Source organism: Salvelinus namaycush, chromosome 41 (genome assembly GCF_016432855.1).
Source record: "Salvelinus namaycush isolate Seneca chromosome 41, SaNama_1.0, whole genome shotgun sequence".
Lineage (NCBI taxonomy): Eukaryota > Metazoa > Chordata > Actinopteri > Salmoniformes > Salmonidae > Salvelinus > Salvelinus namaycush.
Genome location: NC_052347.1, coordinates 9,043,121 through 9,062,798, shown reverse-complemented (window position 1 = coordinate 9,062,798; position 19,678 = coordinate 9,043,121). Strand labels below are relative to the sequence as shown.

The 19,678-nt window shown below is 42.7% G+C and overlaps 1 protein-coding gene and 1 long non-coding RNA gene across 2 annotated transcripts in view; one reads left to right on the top strand and one right to left on the bottom strand.

The window, feature by feature from the left end:
- The window catches only part of LOC120034186, a 45,055-nt gene extending 34,081 nt beyond the window's left edge, over positions 1–10,974 (bottom strand). Inside the window, exons 1-2 of the long non-coding RNA XR_005474018.1 lie at positions 10,925–10,974; positions 10,568–10,709 (exon numbers count right to left, since the gene is read on the bottom strand). This is a non-coding gene — a long non-coding RNA (uncharacterized LOC120034186). The remainder of the gene's footprint in view (positions 1–10,567; positions 10,710–10,924) is intronic.
- A 1,998-nt stretch (positions 10,975–12,972) lies between these two features.
- Positions 12,973–15,616, top strand: LOC120034120 (insulin-like growth factor-binding protein complex acid labile subunit). Its single transcript, XM_038980560.1, has 2 exons — positions 12,973–13,103; positions 13,444–15,616. The coding sequence occupies exon 2, from the start codon at positions 13,449–13,451 to the stop codon at positions 15,249–15,251; it is 1,803 nt and encodes a 600-aa protein (XP_038836488.1). The 5' UTR covers positions 12,973–13,103; positions 13,444–13,448; the 3' UTR covers positions 15,252–15,616.
- The last annotated feature ends 4,062 nt before the right edge of the window (positions 15,617–19,678 follow it).

Sequence of the window (19,678 nt, the reverse complement as noted above, 5' to 3'; positions counted from 1 at the left end):
ATATTTGTAAACAACAGCTGGCGCACAAAACCTAAGGAAGTCTCTAGATTTTGCTCGCCTGAAGTAGAGTATAGTGTGATAAATTGCAGACCACACTACTTGCCTAGAGCTATACTTTTCGTGGCTGTTTATTTACCACCACAGATGGATGCTGGCACTAAGACTGCTGTATAAGGAAATAAGCAAACAGGAAAACGCTCACCCAGAGGCTGCGCTCCTAGTGGCAAAAATTAAAGCAGGAAGCACCAGTGACTCGGTCTATAAAAAAGTGGTCAGATGAAGCAGATTTTGCTATCACAGACTGGAACATGTTCCGGGATTCTTCCGATGGCATTGAGGAGTACACCACATCAGTCACTGGCTTTATCAATAAGTGCATCGAGGGTGCGTGCTCAGTTCCCTCCTGTACTCCCTGTTCACTCACGACTGCATGGCCAGGCACGACTCTAACACCATCATTAAGTTTACAGATGACACAACAGTGGTAGGCCTGATCACCGACAATGACGAGACAGCCTACAGGGAGGAAGTCAGAGACCTGGCCGGGTGGTGCCAGAATAACAACCTATCCCTCAACGTAACCAAGACTAAGGAGATGATTGTGGACTACAGGAAAAGGAGGGCCGAGCACGCACCCATTCTCATCGACTGGGCTGTAGTGGAGCAGGTTGAGAGCTTCAAGTTCCTTGGTGTCCACATCACCAACAAACTAACATGGTCCAAACACACCAAGACAGTCGTGAAGAGGGCACGACAAAGCCTATTCCCCCTCAGGAAACTAAAAACATTTGGCATGGGTCCTGAGATCCTCAAAAGGTTCTTACAGCTGCAACATCGAGAGCATCCTGACTGGTTGCATCACTGCCTGGTACGGCAATTGCTCGGCCTCCGACCGTAGGGCACTACAGAGGGTAGTGCATACAGCCCAGTACATCACTGGGGCTAAGCTGCCTGCCATCCAGGACCTCTACACCAGGCGGTGTCAGAGGAAGGCCCTAAAAATTGTCAAAGACCCCAGCCACCCCAGTCAAAGACTGTTCTCTCTACTACCGCATGGCAAGCGGTACCAGAGTGCCAAGTCTAGGACAGAAAGGCTTCTCAACTGTTTTTACCCCCAAGCCATAAGACTCCTGAACAGGTAACCAAATGGCTACCTGGACTATTTACATTGTGTGCCCCCCCCAACCCCTCTTTTACACTGCTGCTACTCTCTGTTTATCATATATGCATAGTCACTTTAACTATACATTAATGTACATACTACCTCAATTGGCCCGACCAACAAGTGCCCCCGCACATTGGCTAACCGGGCTATTTGCATTGTGTCCTGCCACCCACCACCCGCCAACCCCTCTTTTACGCTACTGCTACTCTCTGTTTATCATATATGCATCGTCACTTTTACCATATCTACATGTACATACTACCTCAATCAGCCCGACTAACCGGTGCCTTTATGTAGCCTCGCTACCGTTATAGCCTCGCTACTGTATATAGCCTCGCTACTGTTATTTTTCACGGTCTTTTTACTGTTGTTTTATTTCTTTACTTACCTATTGTTCACCTAATACCTTTTTGCACTGTTGGTTAGAGCCTTTAAGTAAGCATTTCACTGTAAGGTCTACACCTGTTGTATTCTGCGCACGTGACAAATAAACCTTGATTTGATTTGATTTCTATGTGGTGGGCATCCTTTAAGTTGCTGATGTGGAAGAGAGAGAAAGTATCCCTAGGGCTCTCTCCTAGCTGTGACTGTCCCCAGGGCTGGGCACAACTGCTGTGCTGTGTCCCCCATGCTCATAGCACATCATGCAACAAATGAGTCCAACAGGATGGTCTGACAGCATTTATGCCCCAAAGGCCCACTGCACCATATACAGAAGATGGGAAGCTATATAGTCTGTAGTGTTATTGCTCTGTCAGGCTGTTATCAGCCTATAAAAGACTTAATTCCAAGGTTCTGTTAAACACACAGCTGTTAGGTTTTATGTGGATGCTTAGTGTTCACAAGGGACAGTGGTACAGCTCTGGAATCTGGAAATGGGGAAGGGTTGACTAGGGTTATCAAACTGAGTAAAAGCTCTAGCAGCACTGGCTGCTTATCACATGGTGATTTAATGGCTGACAACAGGGGAAGTGGCTGTCATGGGTCCCACAGAAGAATCGTAGCTCATTACGTATGGTAATACACACAACCCAGGGTTTCATTAGACCTGCCAACAGCAACAGTGTCCATGGGGCTCTGTCTGCTCCACCGGTCTCTTAGAAACTCTGAGCTTTAAGGGGCCGCTGGTAGTTTGGAAATGTGAATGCCCCCTCCTTTTTCAATATAGGCAGTATGCAAATTCATACTGTAGGCTATTATGTGTACTTATATGTCCTCATGAAAAACCTACTGGGGACTCAATATTGCTGTGACAAATTAATCTCATCAAGAAGCAAAATAATGTAATAAAAAAGGATCTGAAAACAGAGACTGAAAGGGAAGTGTAACACTCCATGTTGCAGTTCAATCTGTAACACCAGGGGCTTGTGTTGAGAAAACTGCAGTCATATGTTGTAAGCAGAGGGTGGATGCCAATCAACTAAATGGTGGCTGGTTGTATCTATGAGGGTGCACCTCAAGCATGTCTACTTAATAAAGTGTGAAAGTGTGTAAATTAGTCTGAAATGGGAAAATGTCTGTCTATATGAAGTTTGGCAAATTCACTCTTCAGCATATTACATTTTCCTAATAATTATCTCCCATTGTCCTGTGCAGCATCCTAATCAGGTAAATAAGTGGGATGTATTAGGTCCACTGTAGCTCAGTTGGTAGAGCATGGCGAAGCATAGGGAAGTCAGGAACAATATACTCAGTCAGTTAGGAACGCTAAGGCTAGCTTTAACAAACAGAAATTTGCTTCCTGTAGCACTCATTCCAAGACGTTTTGGGACGCTGTCAAGTCCATGGAGAATAAGAGCACCTCCTCCCAGCTGCCCACTGCACTGAGGATAGGAAACACTGTCACCACTGATAAATCTACGATTATTGATCAATTCAATAAGAATTTTTCCACGGCTTGCCATGCTTTCCACCTGGCTACCCCTACCCTGGCCAACATTTCAGCACCACCTGCTGCAACTTGCCAAAACCCCCGCCCCCGCTTCTCCTTCCCCCAAAACCAGACAGCTGATGTTCTGAAAGAACTGCTAAATCTGGATCCCTACAAACCAGCTGGGCTAGACAATCTGGACCCTTTCTTTCTAAAATTATCCGCCAAAATTGTTGTAACCCCTATTACTAGCCTATTCAACCTCTCTTTTGTATCGTCTGAGATCCCCAAAGATTGGAAAGCTGCCGCGGTGATTCCCCTCTTCAAAGGGAGAGACACTCTAGACCCAAACTGTTACAGACCTATATCCATCCTGCCCTGCCTTTCTAAAATCTTCGAAAGCCAAGTTAATAAACAGATCCCCGACCATTTCGAATCCCACCTTACCTTCTCCACTATGTAATCTGGTTTACTAGCTGGTCATGGGTGCACCTCAGCCACGTTCAAGGTCCTAAACGATATCATAACCGCCATCGACAAGAGACAGTACTGTGCAGCCGTCTTCATCGACCTGGCCAAGGCTTTCGACTCTGTCAATCACCACATTTTTATCGGCAGACTCAATAGCCTTGGCTTCTCAAATGACTGCCTCGCCTGGTTCACCAACTACTTCTCAGATAGAGTTCAGTGTGTCAAATTGGAGGGCCTGTTGTTCTGAACCTCTGGCAGTCTCTATGGGGGCGCCACAGGGTTCAATTCTCGGGCCGACTCTTTTCTCTGTACATATCAATGATGTCGCTCTTGCTGCAGGTGATTCTCTGATCCACCTCTACGCAGACGACACCATTCTGTATACATCTGGCCCTTCTTTGGACACTGTGCTAGCAAACCTCCAAACGAGCTTCAACGCCATACAACACTCCTTCCGTGGCCTCCAACTGCTTTTAAATGCTAGTAAAACGAAGTGTATGCTCTTCAACCGATTGCTGCCCGCACCCTCCTGCCCGACAAGCGTCACTACTCTGGACGGTTCTGACCTAGAATATGTGGACAACTACAAATACCTAGGTGTCTGGTTAGACTGTAAACTCTCCTTCCAGACTCACATTAAGCATCTTCAATCCCAAATTAAATCTAGAATCGGCTTCCTATTCGCGACAAAGCCTCCTTCACTCATTCCGCCAAACATACCCTCGTAAAACTGACTATCCTACCGATGCTTGACTTCGGCGATGTCATTTACAAAATAGCCTCCAACACTCTACTCAGCAAACTGGATGTAGTTATTCACAGTGCCATCCGTTTGATCACGAAAGCCTCGTATACTACCCACCACTGCGACCTGTATGCTCTCGTTGGCTGGCCCTCACTACATATCCGTCACCAAACCCAGTGGCTCCAGGTCATCTATACGTTTTTGCTAGGTAAAGCCCCGCCTTATCTCAGCTCACTGGTCACCATAGCAACACCCACCCGTAGCACGCGCTCCAGCAGGTATATTACACTGGTCATCCCCAAAGCCAACACTTCCGTTGGCTGCCTTTCCTTTCAGTTCTCTGCTGCCAATGACAGGAACGAATTGCAAAAATCTCTGAAGCTGGAGTCTTATATCTCCCTCTCCAACTTTAAGCATCAGCTGTCTGAGCAGCTTACCGATTACTGTACCTAATGCCCCATATTATTACTTACCCTCTTGCTCTTTTGCACCCCAGTATCTCTACTTGCACATCATCATCTGCACATCTATCACTCCAGTATTAATGCTAAATTGTAATTATTTTCGCCTCTAGGGCCTTACCTCCCTACTCTTCTACATCTGCACACACTGTAAATAGAGTTTTCTATTTTTCTTTTCTTTTGTGTTATTGACTGTACGTTTGTTTATGTGTAACTCTGTGTTGTTGTTTTTGTCGCACTGCTTTGCTTTATCTTGGCCAGGTCGCAGTTGTAAATGAGAACTTGTTCTCAATTGGCCTACCTGGTTAAATAAAAGGTTAAATAAAAAAAATAAAAAATTGCAATGTCAGAATTTTGGGTTCGATTCCCGGGACCACCCATATGTAAAATGTATGCATACATGACTAAGTCACTTTGGATAAAAGTGCCTGCTAAATGACATAATTATATTATGTATATTATATACGGTAGTATTATACTATATAGTATTATTATATTAAATGGGAGATGGCTCAATGGAACAAAAATGTGCTATAATGTAAAAGGTTTTTCCATTAACTCTGCAGCACCATGACAGAGGTAAGATATGAACACTGTTATTAAGGGCTATTAGAGGCTAGATTCTCACAAGACGAATGACTCTCTAATGGACTATTATCAAAGGCCAAATAGAGGTTGCTTATATTTGGCCTGTTTCACTACATGTACAGGTGGGTAACCTGTACGAGTGTGAAATGTGTTTTTTGCATATCCCAACTAGCCCTGAGACACATACCTTGCTTGCCAACCCATGTATCATACCCAGCAGCGCTATAACATATGTCCATTTAACATAGAACACAGCTTGTCCACAATTACATTATGGCCTATGAGCATAGGACACTATTGAATAAAAGGACATCAATTGGTCTTGCAATTTTACAGTCTAATTGGTCTGCGTATCTAAGCATAACATTTTGTGTTTTATGCACCCAACAAGCAGAGAGCAACGATGCCTCCTGTATTCAACAGACATTCTGAGTATTATCCTGACTAGTGGGTCTGGGGGGTTCCGATATGAGGCTTAAAGATCAACTCAGCTGCTAATGTGCTAATGAACATTTCAATCAGTCTAGCCTACTTATAAAAACACATTTCAATACCAACCCTCAATGCTTTGTACAGATAGGCCTATCTCCCATCATGCATTGGTTGAGTTTGCATTGTGTGGACAGGTTTGGGGTGAATGAATGCCTAGGAAACCGTTAGAGGGTTTGAAACCTTATATGAAAGGCAGATTTATTTTTTTTCTCTAACAATCAGACAGACCACACACCAATCAGCATCAATGTAAAAAGATCACCCCTCAGATTTGGGTTCTTTGTTGCTCTCTGAATCATGCCTCCATCAACGCTTGATTGATTGCATAATGGTCAGAGGCACAGGTTACAGCATGTGACGAGGGTTAAAAATCATCCAGGGATATGAAAGTGTATGTGAGAAATGTATTAGCTAAGGCTTACATGGATTCAAAGTGGGCTACATTTGACCAATTCAATTCCCAAATGAATTGGGTTCCTAATTGAATAGGGTTGTGTGGATCTCCTTTCTGATCTGACCAGCAATCAGCTTGGCGTGGTACCAACAAAAATAAATCATAAATAAATGAGACCATACCTAGTCACAATCATTCTCATCGCACCATAATCTACCTCCCAAGCCGAGCATGAGGCTGAATGACATGATTCCAGTCACTAATGTTTCAAATGGCTTTGGCTCACACAGCTGGACATTTCAGAGCTCTTGAATGGATAGGTCTCTGTCAGACGTTTTCATACCGAAAACCGGGAGTCAATTTGATTGTGTATCAGGAAGGAAGGCCTCTGTTCTTATTAATTGTGAAAAATTGCCTCCATCCAGTTAGATGGAATTAATTAGTGCCAATCAATGTTCCCTTTAAACTGCGCACCTCCTCCAGGACTGCTGTGCAGAAGAAATGCCAGGCCGCACAGAGACGCAAGAGATTGATCTTCACTGAGTTCGCACCCATTAGATTAGACTATATAGATCAATGTTTTTTTCTGTGATGTAAGAAATTGTATTAGATATTGGTAACTTGTTTTAACAACTTCTCAACATTAGCTATATTTGACACAACATGCACACACCCCCTCTTTCTCTTGGACATATGCTGGTCTCATTAGACGACAACCATCGACACACACAACTCCCCTCCCCCATGACAATCACAGACACACACAACTCAAGGTTGGAGCACAAGACAAAGGACTGTGGGAAGAGCCAATGGAATGTCGACATCAGGCCCGGACAGGACAACCCACGACCCAGATCGACCAATCGGAAGGCCAGACGACAAGATCAACCTACTTTGCTAGTTGCCTATATAATCTGAATGTACTGTTAAGAGCGCTCTCTTCTCCGACGATTCCATAAGAATCAGACAGAAAGGGGCCGTGCACGCTTTTGCCTGATATCTTTACACTTGAATAAAACGGCCTTATTATATAATTATCCACCTCGTCCTATGTCTCCACTTGATCTCCTGTCTCCAGTAAACGTTTTATCAACAGTGATCGAATCAACATTATATCAGCAAAACAAATCTAACTTTGCAAGATTTAGTCTTTGATTTTGTTGTAGGCAGAGCCAGAGCGCAAAGGAGTAGAATTCTATTGGCGGGGGTAGGCCACGAGCGGTCTTGCAATCACCCGCGATTGAATGCCCTTTTCAGATCAGAGCCGCGCATGTGCACATTTGTTGATATTCTTTGCTAGTTAGCGAGTTATTAGCCCAGTTATAGATAAGTATAGGTCAGCCTTGGGGAGTTACTGCTTCCTACAAGAGGCTACATTTCAAGTAGTCTTTGAAAAGCCAGTCAGGCAAAAAGCTTACGTCTTAATTAAAGGGGCAGTGATGTATTTTGACGCAGGCTTGAATTTGCAAATAAGCCGATAGGCAGAGAGGTAGCCTACATTGTCTAATTCTCTGTATGGTAATAATAATCACTGTTATTTTGTAAAGTGATTTCTTGCATCATACAATACAATGCAATTTACAGTCACCTATTTGGCCCACGGTGTTACAGAACAGACCCTAGTAAAAAATCAATGTCAAGCCCTTCAGAATGTAAAAATGTTATTAAAAGTGTCATACAATGTAGGCCTGCATTGAACACCAAATATAGGCTAATGTAAGCTATATCATAGAAATCAAAAGCTATTTCCATGTAAAAATGTTATATGATTTGCTCCATTGGTTTTGTTGGTAGGCCTACATTATGCTCAAATAGCCACAATAGGGTACAGCCTCAGTGTTCACTGAATATCAGTGCCGGAATTTGCATAAAATTCTCACAAGGTTCAAGTTTCCACTCACAAGACCTAAAATTTTCTCAGTGCCCCAAAACATTAGAGAGAACATTGGTGCCAATAAGTCCATTTGTTTGAGATTGAGGCCTGCAGGTTTCATCTAATGCCTATAGGCCTAGTAGGATGTACCCAACAGATGGCGTGTGATATGGACTCATCTCAACAGCAGACCAGTGGGTCAAAGTAATGTTTTCTGATTCAAGCATTTAAAATCATACAGGTTAGTTCATTCCTACAAAGTATTTTCTGTGCTACAGCTTCATTATTCTTTACCTTTGATTCAGATGGGGATCATGGCCCTTTCTGACAGTTCCTCTCCATTTTGAGACAGGTTGGGGCATCATTTTCAATTTTACAGGAACATCCTTTTCAAGTGAATAATCTTACATCTTCAGGGAAGATTAGTCTTATCTTGAGGGCAGAAGAATCTTGTCTTGGAGAGTAATAATACATCTCTCGAGGGGATTATTTCATGTTCTGAGTCGATTAAAATACTTTTTTGTAACACGATAATACAATTAATCCCTGAAATAATGAAAAAGTTCCATGGTTATTTCATATTACCTTGAGGTAAACTCTTCTTACCCTATGTCTCCCACGGCTCCGCTAACCTAACTTTTATTCACTACTGTTCTATCACTGTGAAATAGAAATAAGCTTGTTCCACTTCACCTGTGTAGTTGTAGGCTACAATCTACTGCAAACCAATTTTTACAACACATTCCTTGACTCTAGCCCCTCTACATACATAGCCTGTATAAAGAGAAAGGAAATGACTTTAAACTTCTATGCCCCCTCTCACTTGTCAGTGGATTGGGTTTGATGTCATCTCTTGCAATATTCATGCAAAAGTACCCAGAGGAATGGTAATGTTCTTTTATGAAATTATACCTATTATCTGCTCCCTACATCTGGAGAATCCAATATGGCAGCAGCATATGTTATCCCAGGGAAGACGACATGCTAGATTTCATACAATATGGCTGTTGCATGTGATCTTAAGGGACTTGTGCAGGGCTACCTTCGACAGCCCTGCACTATACACAAACCCCACATATAATGTATTTAGTTAGCCTACAAACTGTATAATAAGCCAGCTGTAAAAAACAAGTCTGTGCAACTGGCAAGAATATTATTTTCTCTATTATCGTAAAATATAACATAGCTTTGCACCATAACCAGCAATCAAAACAGTGTCAGCCTGCACGATTACACAACAGTTAGCCTAATCGAGGTAGGCAGTATTCTCTACTGTTGGGATAGAATTTGGAAGGCAGTAGAGTGCACTTGCCCCTCTAGGCATTAATTCTCTGACAGACAGTCATGAGCAGCAGAAGGAATAACAAAAATATAAGGAAGATGCGGTATTGTAGCTATCAGCACGGATTCTCCAACACACACTGACACGGTGCCCTTCAGGTCTGTTCACCACTGCTGAGGAAGTTCTCAACTTTTCCACTGCTAGTTATGTGACTGAGGAGTTTATCTATTCCTCCTGTATATAAACACTGACTCCCAGCAGAGCCCAAGACATTGCTCTACATTCACTGCCACTGCAACTGGGGCTCTGTCACTCACCATGAAGCCTCCTGTTCTCCCGGTGCTGACAGACCTGGGAAGGGAACCTTTCTGCTGGTTGAGTGCAGGGGAGTGAGCCAATTACAGGTGTTTGTCTGGGGAGCAGGAATTGTTAACTGACACACTATTGACACACTATTTCCCTCCGGTACAGGGATTTACACTCCTTCATGAGACCCATTCCCTTCATTTCTTAAAAATAGGATAAGTAAATAAGCTGGTATATCTTTTTGCGATGGCTCATTAATCATTCTAACAGCATAAAACTCAACAATGTTCTTCCATATTATTTTAATTTGACACCATGCTGTAGCAAACAAGGGCCTCCTCTGCTAGAGCAGAAATGGAAGTTCTGAATCCAACTTGAATGAAACACTGCCATGACAGAGTGTATGTGGTAAGGTGGCTAACTTGTTGGACTAATTCAAAGTAAAACAATATCTCAAAACATGTAAACACCAGCAAACAGATTGGGATAACTGGCTTGTATGCTGAAGGGTCTTTTCTTTCAGAGAAAGTGAGCTTTCGGGTTCCTTCAACGTGTCTCATATGCCTAGATAACAGAGCAGCAGTGTTCTCTAGTGGTGAAAGAAGTGAATAGCACCACCAATTATAAAAATTAAACACTGCTTAAATATTAGGGATGCTTAATCTTTCTAGCACCTTTCAGGCAAGTCTCATGTTGTTCACTATCATGAAACAATCACATTGTGAAAGGAGAAACTTGTTGAGCTAAACAGAGAACTAAGGTGACAGTTCTGTGTCAAAAGTATGACTTTGTGTCTTAAAACCCTGATATACCTACTTAAGTCTAGGTTTAGGATATCATTTAGCGACTAAAATGTTCAGTGTGACAAAACAATGTCATTTAATGCCTGCCAGTATTGGAGAAGGCATTACACAACATACCCATGTCTTTTCTTAACCGCCAGTCTCTCAAAGTCCAGGATTGTCCAGCCAATGGTCACGTTTTCTGTTAGATTTTATTGAATTTGGACGTCCTTAGGCACACGTCTGGTTCTGGGTAGTCCAGTAAGTTCACGAAACCAAGCTACAGAGAAAGAGGATAAAGTGAAAGTCAACCCAAGTTTAACATCAGAGTCTGTTTGCTGGTCAATGTGTGTGCTATGAGATAAGAAACAACTACATTTCCCTATACCTGGGATAATGATTAGCTACAGTGCACTGATATCAAGACAACATTCTGACAATAAAAGATCTAACAACACATAATACTGAGCTTTTACGCACATTGCAAGTACAAACCTGAATCTCTTTTTGTAATACAGTTGAAGTCAGAAGTTTACATACACTTAGGTTGGAGTCATTAAAACTCGTTTGTCAACCACTCCACAAATTTCTTGTTAACAAACTGTAGTTTTGGCAAGTCGGTTAGGACATCTACTTTGTGCATGACACAAGTCATTTTCCCAACAATTGTTTACAGACAGATTATTTCACTTATAGTTCACTGTATCACAATTCCAGTGGGTCAGAAGTTAAAATACACAAAGTTGACTGTGCATTTAAACAGCTTGGAAAATTCCAGAAAATTATGTCATGGCTTTAGAAGCTTCTGATAGGCTAATTGACATCATCATCATCAACCTTCAAAATCTTTGCTTGACATCATGGGAAAATCAAAAGAAGTTAGCAAAATCTTCTGAAAAAAATTGCAGACCTCCACAAGTCTGGTTCATCCTTTGGAGCAATTTCCAAACGCCTGAAGGTACCACGTTCATCTGTACCAACAATAGTACGCAAGTATAAACACCATGGGACAACGCAGCCGTCATACCGTTCAGGAAGGAGACGCGTTCAGTCTCCTAGAGATGAGTGTACTTTGGTGTGAAAAGTGCAAATCAATCCCAGAATACAGCAAAGGACCTTGTGAAGATGCTGGAGGAAACACGTACTATATCCACAGTAAAACTAGTTCTATATTGACATAACCTGAAATGCAGCTCAGCAAGGAAGAAGCCACTGCTCCAAAACTGCCATAAAAAAATCCAGACTACAGTTTGCAACTGCACATGGGGACAAAGATCGTACTTTTTGGAGAAATGTCCTCTGGTCTCATGAAACAAAAATAGAACTGTTTGGCCATAATGAACATCGTTATGTTTGGAGGAAAAAGGGGGAGGCTTGCAAGCCGAAGAATACCATCCCAACCGTGAAGCACGGGGATGGCAGTATCATGTTGTGGGGGTGCTTTGCTGCAGGAGGGACTGGTGCACTTAAACAAAATAGATGGCATCATGAGGATGGAAAATTATGTGGATATATTGAAGCAACATCTCAAGACATCAGTCAGGAAGTTAAAGCTTGCTCGCAAATGGGTCTTCCAAATGGACAATTACCCCAAGCATACTTCCAAAGTTGTGACAAAAGGGCTTAAGGACAACAAAGTCAAGGTATTGGAGTGGCCATCACAAAGCCCTGACCTCAATCCTATAGAGAATTTGTGGGCAGAACTGAAAAAGCGTGTGCAAGCAAGGAGGCCTACAAACCTGACTCAGTTACACCAGCTCTGTCAGGAGGAATGGGCCAAAATTCACCCAACTTATTGTCGGAAGCTTGTGGAAGGCTACCCGAAATGTTTGACCCAAGTTAAACAATTTAAAGGCAATGCTACCAAATACTAATTGAGTGTATGTAAACTTCTGACCCACTGGGAATGTGATGAAAGAAATTAAAGCTGAAATAAATCATTCTCTCTACTATTATTCTGACATTTCACATTTTTAAATAAAGTGGTGATCCTAACAGACCTAAGACAGGGAACTTTTACTAGGATTAAATGTCAGGAATTGTGAAAAACTGAGTTTAAATGTATTAGGCGAAGGTGTATGTAAACTTCCGACTTCAACTGTACATTTCAAAATGCCATTGCTACTTTTCAGCCAGTACAGGTTTATTGCACCAGGTTTGTCTTATCTCTCAGCCATGCTGTCTGTATCAGTCAGAATCTGACCCTGGCTTTAGTAAACAGCAAAAGGCTACTTGAAAGTCAGACCACCAGACCATATGTACAGTAGACATTCATATAATATTAATTTTTGCGGTATTAATGATGTTATGTAGTAAGAACCAATAGAGAGATAAGAGGTAACTGAGGTCATGGGGGAAACAATGCATTTTGTTTATTATATTCTTGAACATCAAATAGTTAAGAATGTTCACTCAAAATATACTTATAAAGATACTGATAGGTTTGTATACGTATAAAAAATATATTTGAGAGAGATAAGACCATAGTCTCATTGAAAGACTGATGATGATGCTGGTCATAGGGTATGAACAGGTTAATTCTGAGAGTTCAGTGGGTCTGACTTTTTCTAGAAAGACTAGGCAGGTTTTCCATTCCAAACACAAATACACACGTCCTTCGTTTAGTGGGTGGCTGTCTGTCGGTCTACCTCAGTCAAAATCGCTGAAATATAAGGTAAGGTAAACTATTCTGATTCATTGAACTTTCATCTTTTAAAATGACACATAATAGAAATTCATGTACACTTTATAGTAGCTTTGCATATTTTAGTAATGAATGTTTGCAGTAAAAAAATTAATTATAATGATATTGGAAATAGGCCTAGGCATTGCCTATACTATTGATCTTAAGTTGGTTCACGTAAAATCTGAGTACATATGTTAATTGATTGGCTTTCAGGGAGGACTTAAAATGTGAGAAAGTACATGTTAATTACAAAGAGAATAAGCATATTAAGTAGTTTTAGATAAGGAGCACCAACATTGAGCTTACTTCCTCTGCTCTCTACCCACAGCTGTTATGCACACCATTGTGCTACTGGTGTTGTGGGTACTGGGGACATCACTGGTGTTGCCAGACCCTGACACAGGGGGAGAGAAACCTACTGAGGAGCCCATTCCTTGTTCCAAGGGCTGCACCTGTCTGCATGACGACTACAGTCTAGAGCTCAATGTCTACTGCAGCGCACGCAACTACACCCAGGCCCCCTCTGACGTGCCTGTCTCCACTCGCTCCCTCTGGCTGGATGGAAACCTGTTCACCACTCTGCCTGCCACCGCCTTCAAGGATCTCAGCAACTTGGATTTTCTGAATCTACAGAGCGGTCAGCTGGTGTCCCTTGACTCCCAGGTGTTCAGAGGGCTTAAGTCGCTAGCTCACATCCACCTGGAGCGCAACCGCATCCGTTCGTTGCCGGGCACTATCTTCCAGAACACGCCTAACCTCGCCTCGCTTAGTCTCCATAACAACCAACTGTCCCGCATTGAGGAGAAGCTGTTTGCTGGTCTCCCACATATGTGGCTTCTCAACTTGGGGTGGAACTCATTAGCAGTGTTGCCTGAGACTGGGTTCCATGACCTGCATGGCCTGAGGGAGCTGGTTCTTGCTGGGAATAGGCTGGCTTACTTACAGCCACAACTCTTCCAAGGTCTTACCGAGCTGAAGGAGTTGGACCTCACCGGAAATTACCTGAAGGTCATTAAGGCTAATGTGTTCATGAAGCTCCCCAAACTGCAAAAGCTTTACCTGGCTCAGAATCAGATAGTGACGGTGGTACCCAGAGCCTTTGTGGGTATGAAGTCCCTCAGATGGCTGGATCTCACAAACAATAAACTATCAGCGCTCCACGATGAGACTTTCCTTGGTCTTCACAGCCTCCATGTGCTGCGGCTCTCCAACAACTCCATCAGTGGACTAAGGCCCAGGACTTTCCGTGACTTGCAGTACCTTGAAGAACTGCGTCTGAGCTACAACCGGATCCATGCCTTGGGGGACAGGATCTTTGAGGGGCTTGGGCACCTGGAGGTTCTGGAACTGGAGCACAACCAGGTGCAGGAGGCCCGGATGGGCACCTTCATGGGCCTCTCTCACCTGGCTGTCATTAACCTGTCTGGCAGCTGTTTCCGCAGTCTTCCAGACCAAGTGTTCAAAGGTCTCTCCAAGCTCCACAGTCTTCACCTGGATAAGGGCTGTCTGACCAGGGTCACGACCCAAGCTTTCATTGGACTATCGGGTCTGCGACGACTCTTTCTTCAAAACAACAACATCTCTGTGGTGGAGCGCCAGAGCTTCGTGGAACTCTTGGGCCTACAACAACTAGACCTGAGATTCAACAAGCTCGAGGTCCTAACCTCCCACACCTTCTACGGCCTGAAGAACCTGGACTATCTGCTGCTGTCCAGCAACCTGTTCCGTCAACTTCCCTCTGAGAGCCTCATGCCCTTGAAGCATCTCTCGTGGCTGGACCTCTCAGCTAACAGGCTGGAGATCCTGCACAATGGTACCATGCAGCTGCTGCCCAGGCTACGCTATCTAAACCTGAAAGATAACGCTCTTAGCAGCATTCCACCAGATATCCCAGATACCCTACACCAACTGTGGCTGACGGGGAACCGTTGGAAGTGTGACTGCAGTGTCCTTCCCCTTAGAGACTACAGCTTGAGGAGACCACAGACGGTGCCCCGGCAAGTGGAAACCATGGCTGAGGGAGAGGAACCCCACACTGTTGTCACCATCTACAACAATATAACATGCAACAGCCCTCCAGGCTTGGTTGGCCATGACCTGAGGGATATCAGCAACGAACATTTCAACAACTGCTGAAGGGGTCAAAGACGCCAGACATTTGGAAGACAATCATTTCAAAATAATTGTTATTAGCCTACAAGTTTCCCTGTACATTCAATGATTTAGCCTATATTAATTATTTCTCAAAATATGTAATGTAACAAAATATTTTTGCTACCGTGGTAATTAGGCCTTACATGTTGCAAGTATGTAGCTTTTGCATCATACACTTTTAGTTAGTTTCAGATTTCATGAAATGTTCATTAAATCATTGCACAAAAAAATTGCAAGTAAGCCTACTAGAATGCACAGTGTACAGTACATTTAGCTTTTAGGACATGTTTCAAAGCAGTCCACTTTTGAATGGGTGACTATTAAACTCCTCCTTTGAATAAACACAAGTCATGTTTGTTTTTGTCCTCTGAATAAATATTTAAGAGACAGATTTGCTCAACAAGGAATTGGTCACACGACCAAATATAGATATAGGCCCTAGGTAAACAATAGCAGCCTTTACCAATTAAAGGTGCAGAGGCCCAGCTATTGAGGGGCCAGATGGACCATGTGTGTACACAAGGCAAACACTTCCTCCTGTACCATAATGGTCCAGAACTCTAAGCAGAGGGAGAAGTAAACCTCCAGGGCCTACATATAACGACACTATAACGTTTTCATTTTGAAGAAGTGGGCAGAAGCAATTTTACAGCAGCACATTTCCAATACAGCTTTTACTGCAGGATTCATAGACCGCAGAACTTGAACGGTTCATACATTACTTAACTCGCAGTTAAGATGTTGACATGTTCATGTTGACCATCTTTCCCCAGGCCCCATCTCTTCTGCACTGCAACACGTGCTCCTCCATAATTTATATGCGCTATCTCTCATAGTTCAGTTGTTATGGTAACCAACAGTTTGCTAGTTGTTGTTAGCAGCTATTTAACTTTAGCTAACTTAGTGTAGCCGACTGCTACTGCTTTCACATAAGAGTGGTCTATCTTGATGATTATAGATGCATTAGTTTATATCAATATGGACACGGATCCTTCAACGCGTTGGAATGCTCTTTTTGACAGCTTCAAACCCCATATTCCGTCCATTGATTCGGATTCTTCATCAGTGAGTTTGATTACTGCACTTAGCTAACGTTAGCTAGCTAACAAGAAGTGCAGCAGTAAGACAACGTTAGCTAGCTAGCCCTATGAAAAACCCTTAATTTGTATGAGCTTTGCTACTTACTTGCTGTTCTACAAGAGTTTGAATTGTGTTTGCCAAAGTAAATCTAGATAAATGTATCAAACGTTAGCTGAAATTTGTCTAATCTTACTCTCCAGTCTGAAAATGAAGAAGACATATCCATCTTTCGGCGACCAGTAGCCCTTCTTCCTAAACACACAGAGGGCCTAGAGTGTCTGTCATTGGAGGACTCTGAAATAGAGGTAACGTGAAATAGATAGCTAGCCGAGCAAGTTTACACCAATTGGTGACCAGTCCTTGACAAGGTTACTGTGTGTGTATCTGTGTGTATCCCAAACAGGAGCTTCTAATATCTATGGCACTGCCACAACTGTGTTTGACAGAGGAGACCCTTTGCCCTCATAGAGAGCCTACAACTGAACCCCATGGAGTTTATCAAGCCACTGATTTAGCCCAGCAGGGCACACTCCAGGAGCTCAGTCCCATGGGTAATAAGGTAAATGAGATATGCAGCCATGACTCTGTTAGAAATGCAGCTCGGGCAGGAGGCCATCCATGCAGCAACGTTCCTGTGGAGATGAAAGGGGACACCTCAGAGCACCACAGCCATGGCACACTAAACAGACAAAAAACAACTGAGTCCACATCGCCACACCCTTCACATAACACAGCTTGTGAAGAAAACACAGTGGAGTCTTTGAGAAAGACACAGAGAACTGAACCAAATGGCTCTATGAAAAAGCCACTACAAAATAGTCAAACTGTTTTGTCTTTTGAGGTGAGTTTAAGTTTCCTGTTATAAATTGAGAAGGTACTACATAATAACTAATGTATTTGTTGACCTCAGGTCATTTTCATTCTGCAGTTAGATAGATACTGATGAAGTGTTATGTCCGACAAATCAGTACCTTTGTGTTTTTACCAGCCACTGGAGCACTGGGATCTGGACCAGATTCTTCTGACTCTTCAAACAGATAGACTCTATTTAGGAGTCAGTGTGTCTGACGAACATATGGAAATACAACCAGGTAGACAATAGGGTAACTCTAAGGTATCACTGATACGGTTGAAGTTGGAAGTTTACATACACTTAGGTAGGAGTCATTAAAACTCGTTTGTCAACCACTCCACAAATTTCTTGTTAACAAACTACTTTTGGTAAGCCGGTTAGGACATCTACTTTGTGCATGACACAAGTAATTTTTCCAACAATTGTTTACAGACAGATTATTTCACTTAGAATTCATTGTATCACAATTCCAGTGGGTCAGAAGTTTACATACACTAAGTTGACTGTGCATTTCAAAAGCTTGGAAAATTCCAGAAAATTATGTCATGGCTTTAGAAACTTCTGATAGGCTAAGTGACATAATTTGAGTCAATTGGAGGTGTACCTGTGGATGTATTTCAAGGCCAACCTTGAAACTCAGTACCTCTTTGCTTGACATCATGCTAAAATCAAAAGAAATCAGCCATAACATCAGAAAAAAATTTGTAGACCTCCACAAGTCTGGTTCATCCTTTGGAACAATTTTCAAACGCCTGAAGGTACCACGTTCATCTGTACCAACAATAGTACGCAAGTATAAACACCATGGGACCACGCAGCCGTCATACCGCTCAGGAAGGAGACGCGTTCTGTCTCCTAGAGATGAACATACTTTGGTGCGAAAAGTGCAAATCAATCCCAGGACAACAGCAAAGGACCTTGTGAAGATGCTAGAGGAAACCGGTATAAAAGTATCTATATCCACAGTAAAACGAGTCCTATATCGACATAACCTGAAAGGCCGCTCAGCAACGAAGAAGCCACTGCTCCCAAACCGCCATAAAAAAGCCAGACTACGGTTTGCAACTGCACATGGGGACAAAGATCGTACTTTTTGGAGAAATGTCCTATGGTCTGATGAAACAAAAATGGAACTGTTTGGCCATAATGACCATCGTTATGTTTGGAGTAAAAAGTAGGAGGCTTGCAAGCCGAAGAACACCATCCCAACTGTTAAGCACGGGGGTGGCAGCATCATGTTGTGGAGGTGCTTTGCTGCAGGAGGGACTGGTGTACTTCACAAAATAGATGGCATCATAAGGATGGAAAATTATGTGGATATATTGAAGCAACATCTCAAGACATCAGTCAGGAAGTTAAAGCTTGCTCGCAAATGGGTCTTCCAAATGGACAATTACCCCAAGCATACTTCCAAAGTTGTGACAAAAGGGCTTAAGGACAACAAAGTCAAGGTATTGGAGTGGCCATCACAAAACCCTGACCTCAATCCTATAGAAAATTTGTGGGCAGAACTGAAAAAGCGTGTGCGAGCAAGGAGGCCTACAAACCTGACTCAGTTACACCAGCTCTGTCAGGAGGAATGGGCCAAAATTCACCCAACTTATTGTGGGAAGCTTGTGGAAGGCTACCCAAAACGTTTGACCCAAGTTAAACAATTTAAAGGCAATGCTACCAAGTACTAATTGAGTGTATGTAAACTACTGACCCACTGGGTATGTGATGAAAGAAATTAAAGCTGAAATAAATAATTCTCTCTACTATTATTCTGATATTTCACATTCGTAAAATAAAGTGGTGATCCTAACTGACCTAAGACAGGGAATTTTTACTAGGATTAAATGTCAGGAATTGTGAAAAACTGAATTTAAATGTATTTGGCTAAGGTGTATGTAAACTTCCGACTTCAACTGTATAGCTACTGCTGAACAACTAGTAGATGTAGAGTAACCAGTGTGCACCTAGCATGTCATTCACACTCAATGCTATTATCATAATGATGTAATCAATTCATTCTCAATTTGGTCACAGATGGAAACAATGTAAGGTCACAGGATACTATATTGGAGAGGCTGGCTGCTTTCTGTGGGACACAGTCATGTGGAGATGCTGAAGAGGAAAGGGAAACTGTGCCAGATAAAACTTCTGGTGTGCCTCAGAAAGCACCTGTCCAACATCCTACCAATTTCAGGTAAAATATATGATCAAGTAGTGTGGGTTTCACATGATTATGAATAATGTAATTAATTAACATGAACGTTTTGTTTACTGCAGACAAAATGGTGGATGGAGAAAGTCTTTCAAAAGGATGGCATTTGAGTTGCAGCCAGGCCGCCAGGAAGCGCCCACCGTTTATATTGATTTACGTAACCCTGAGCCTCCCACGATCACAACCAGACCATGTAACATCACTTCATCACAATCCATGAAACTGACCAACCCCAACCTACACGACGAAAACCAATCTGATGAGAAAACA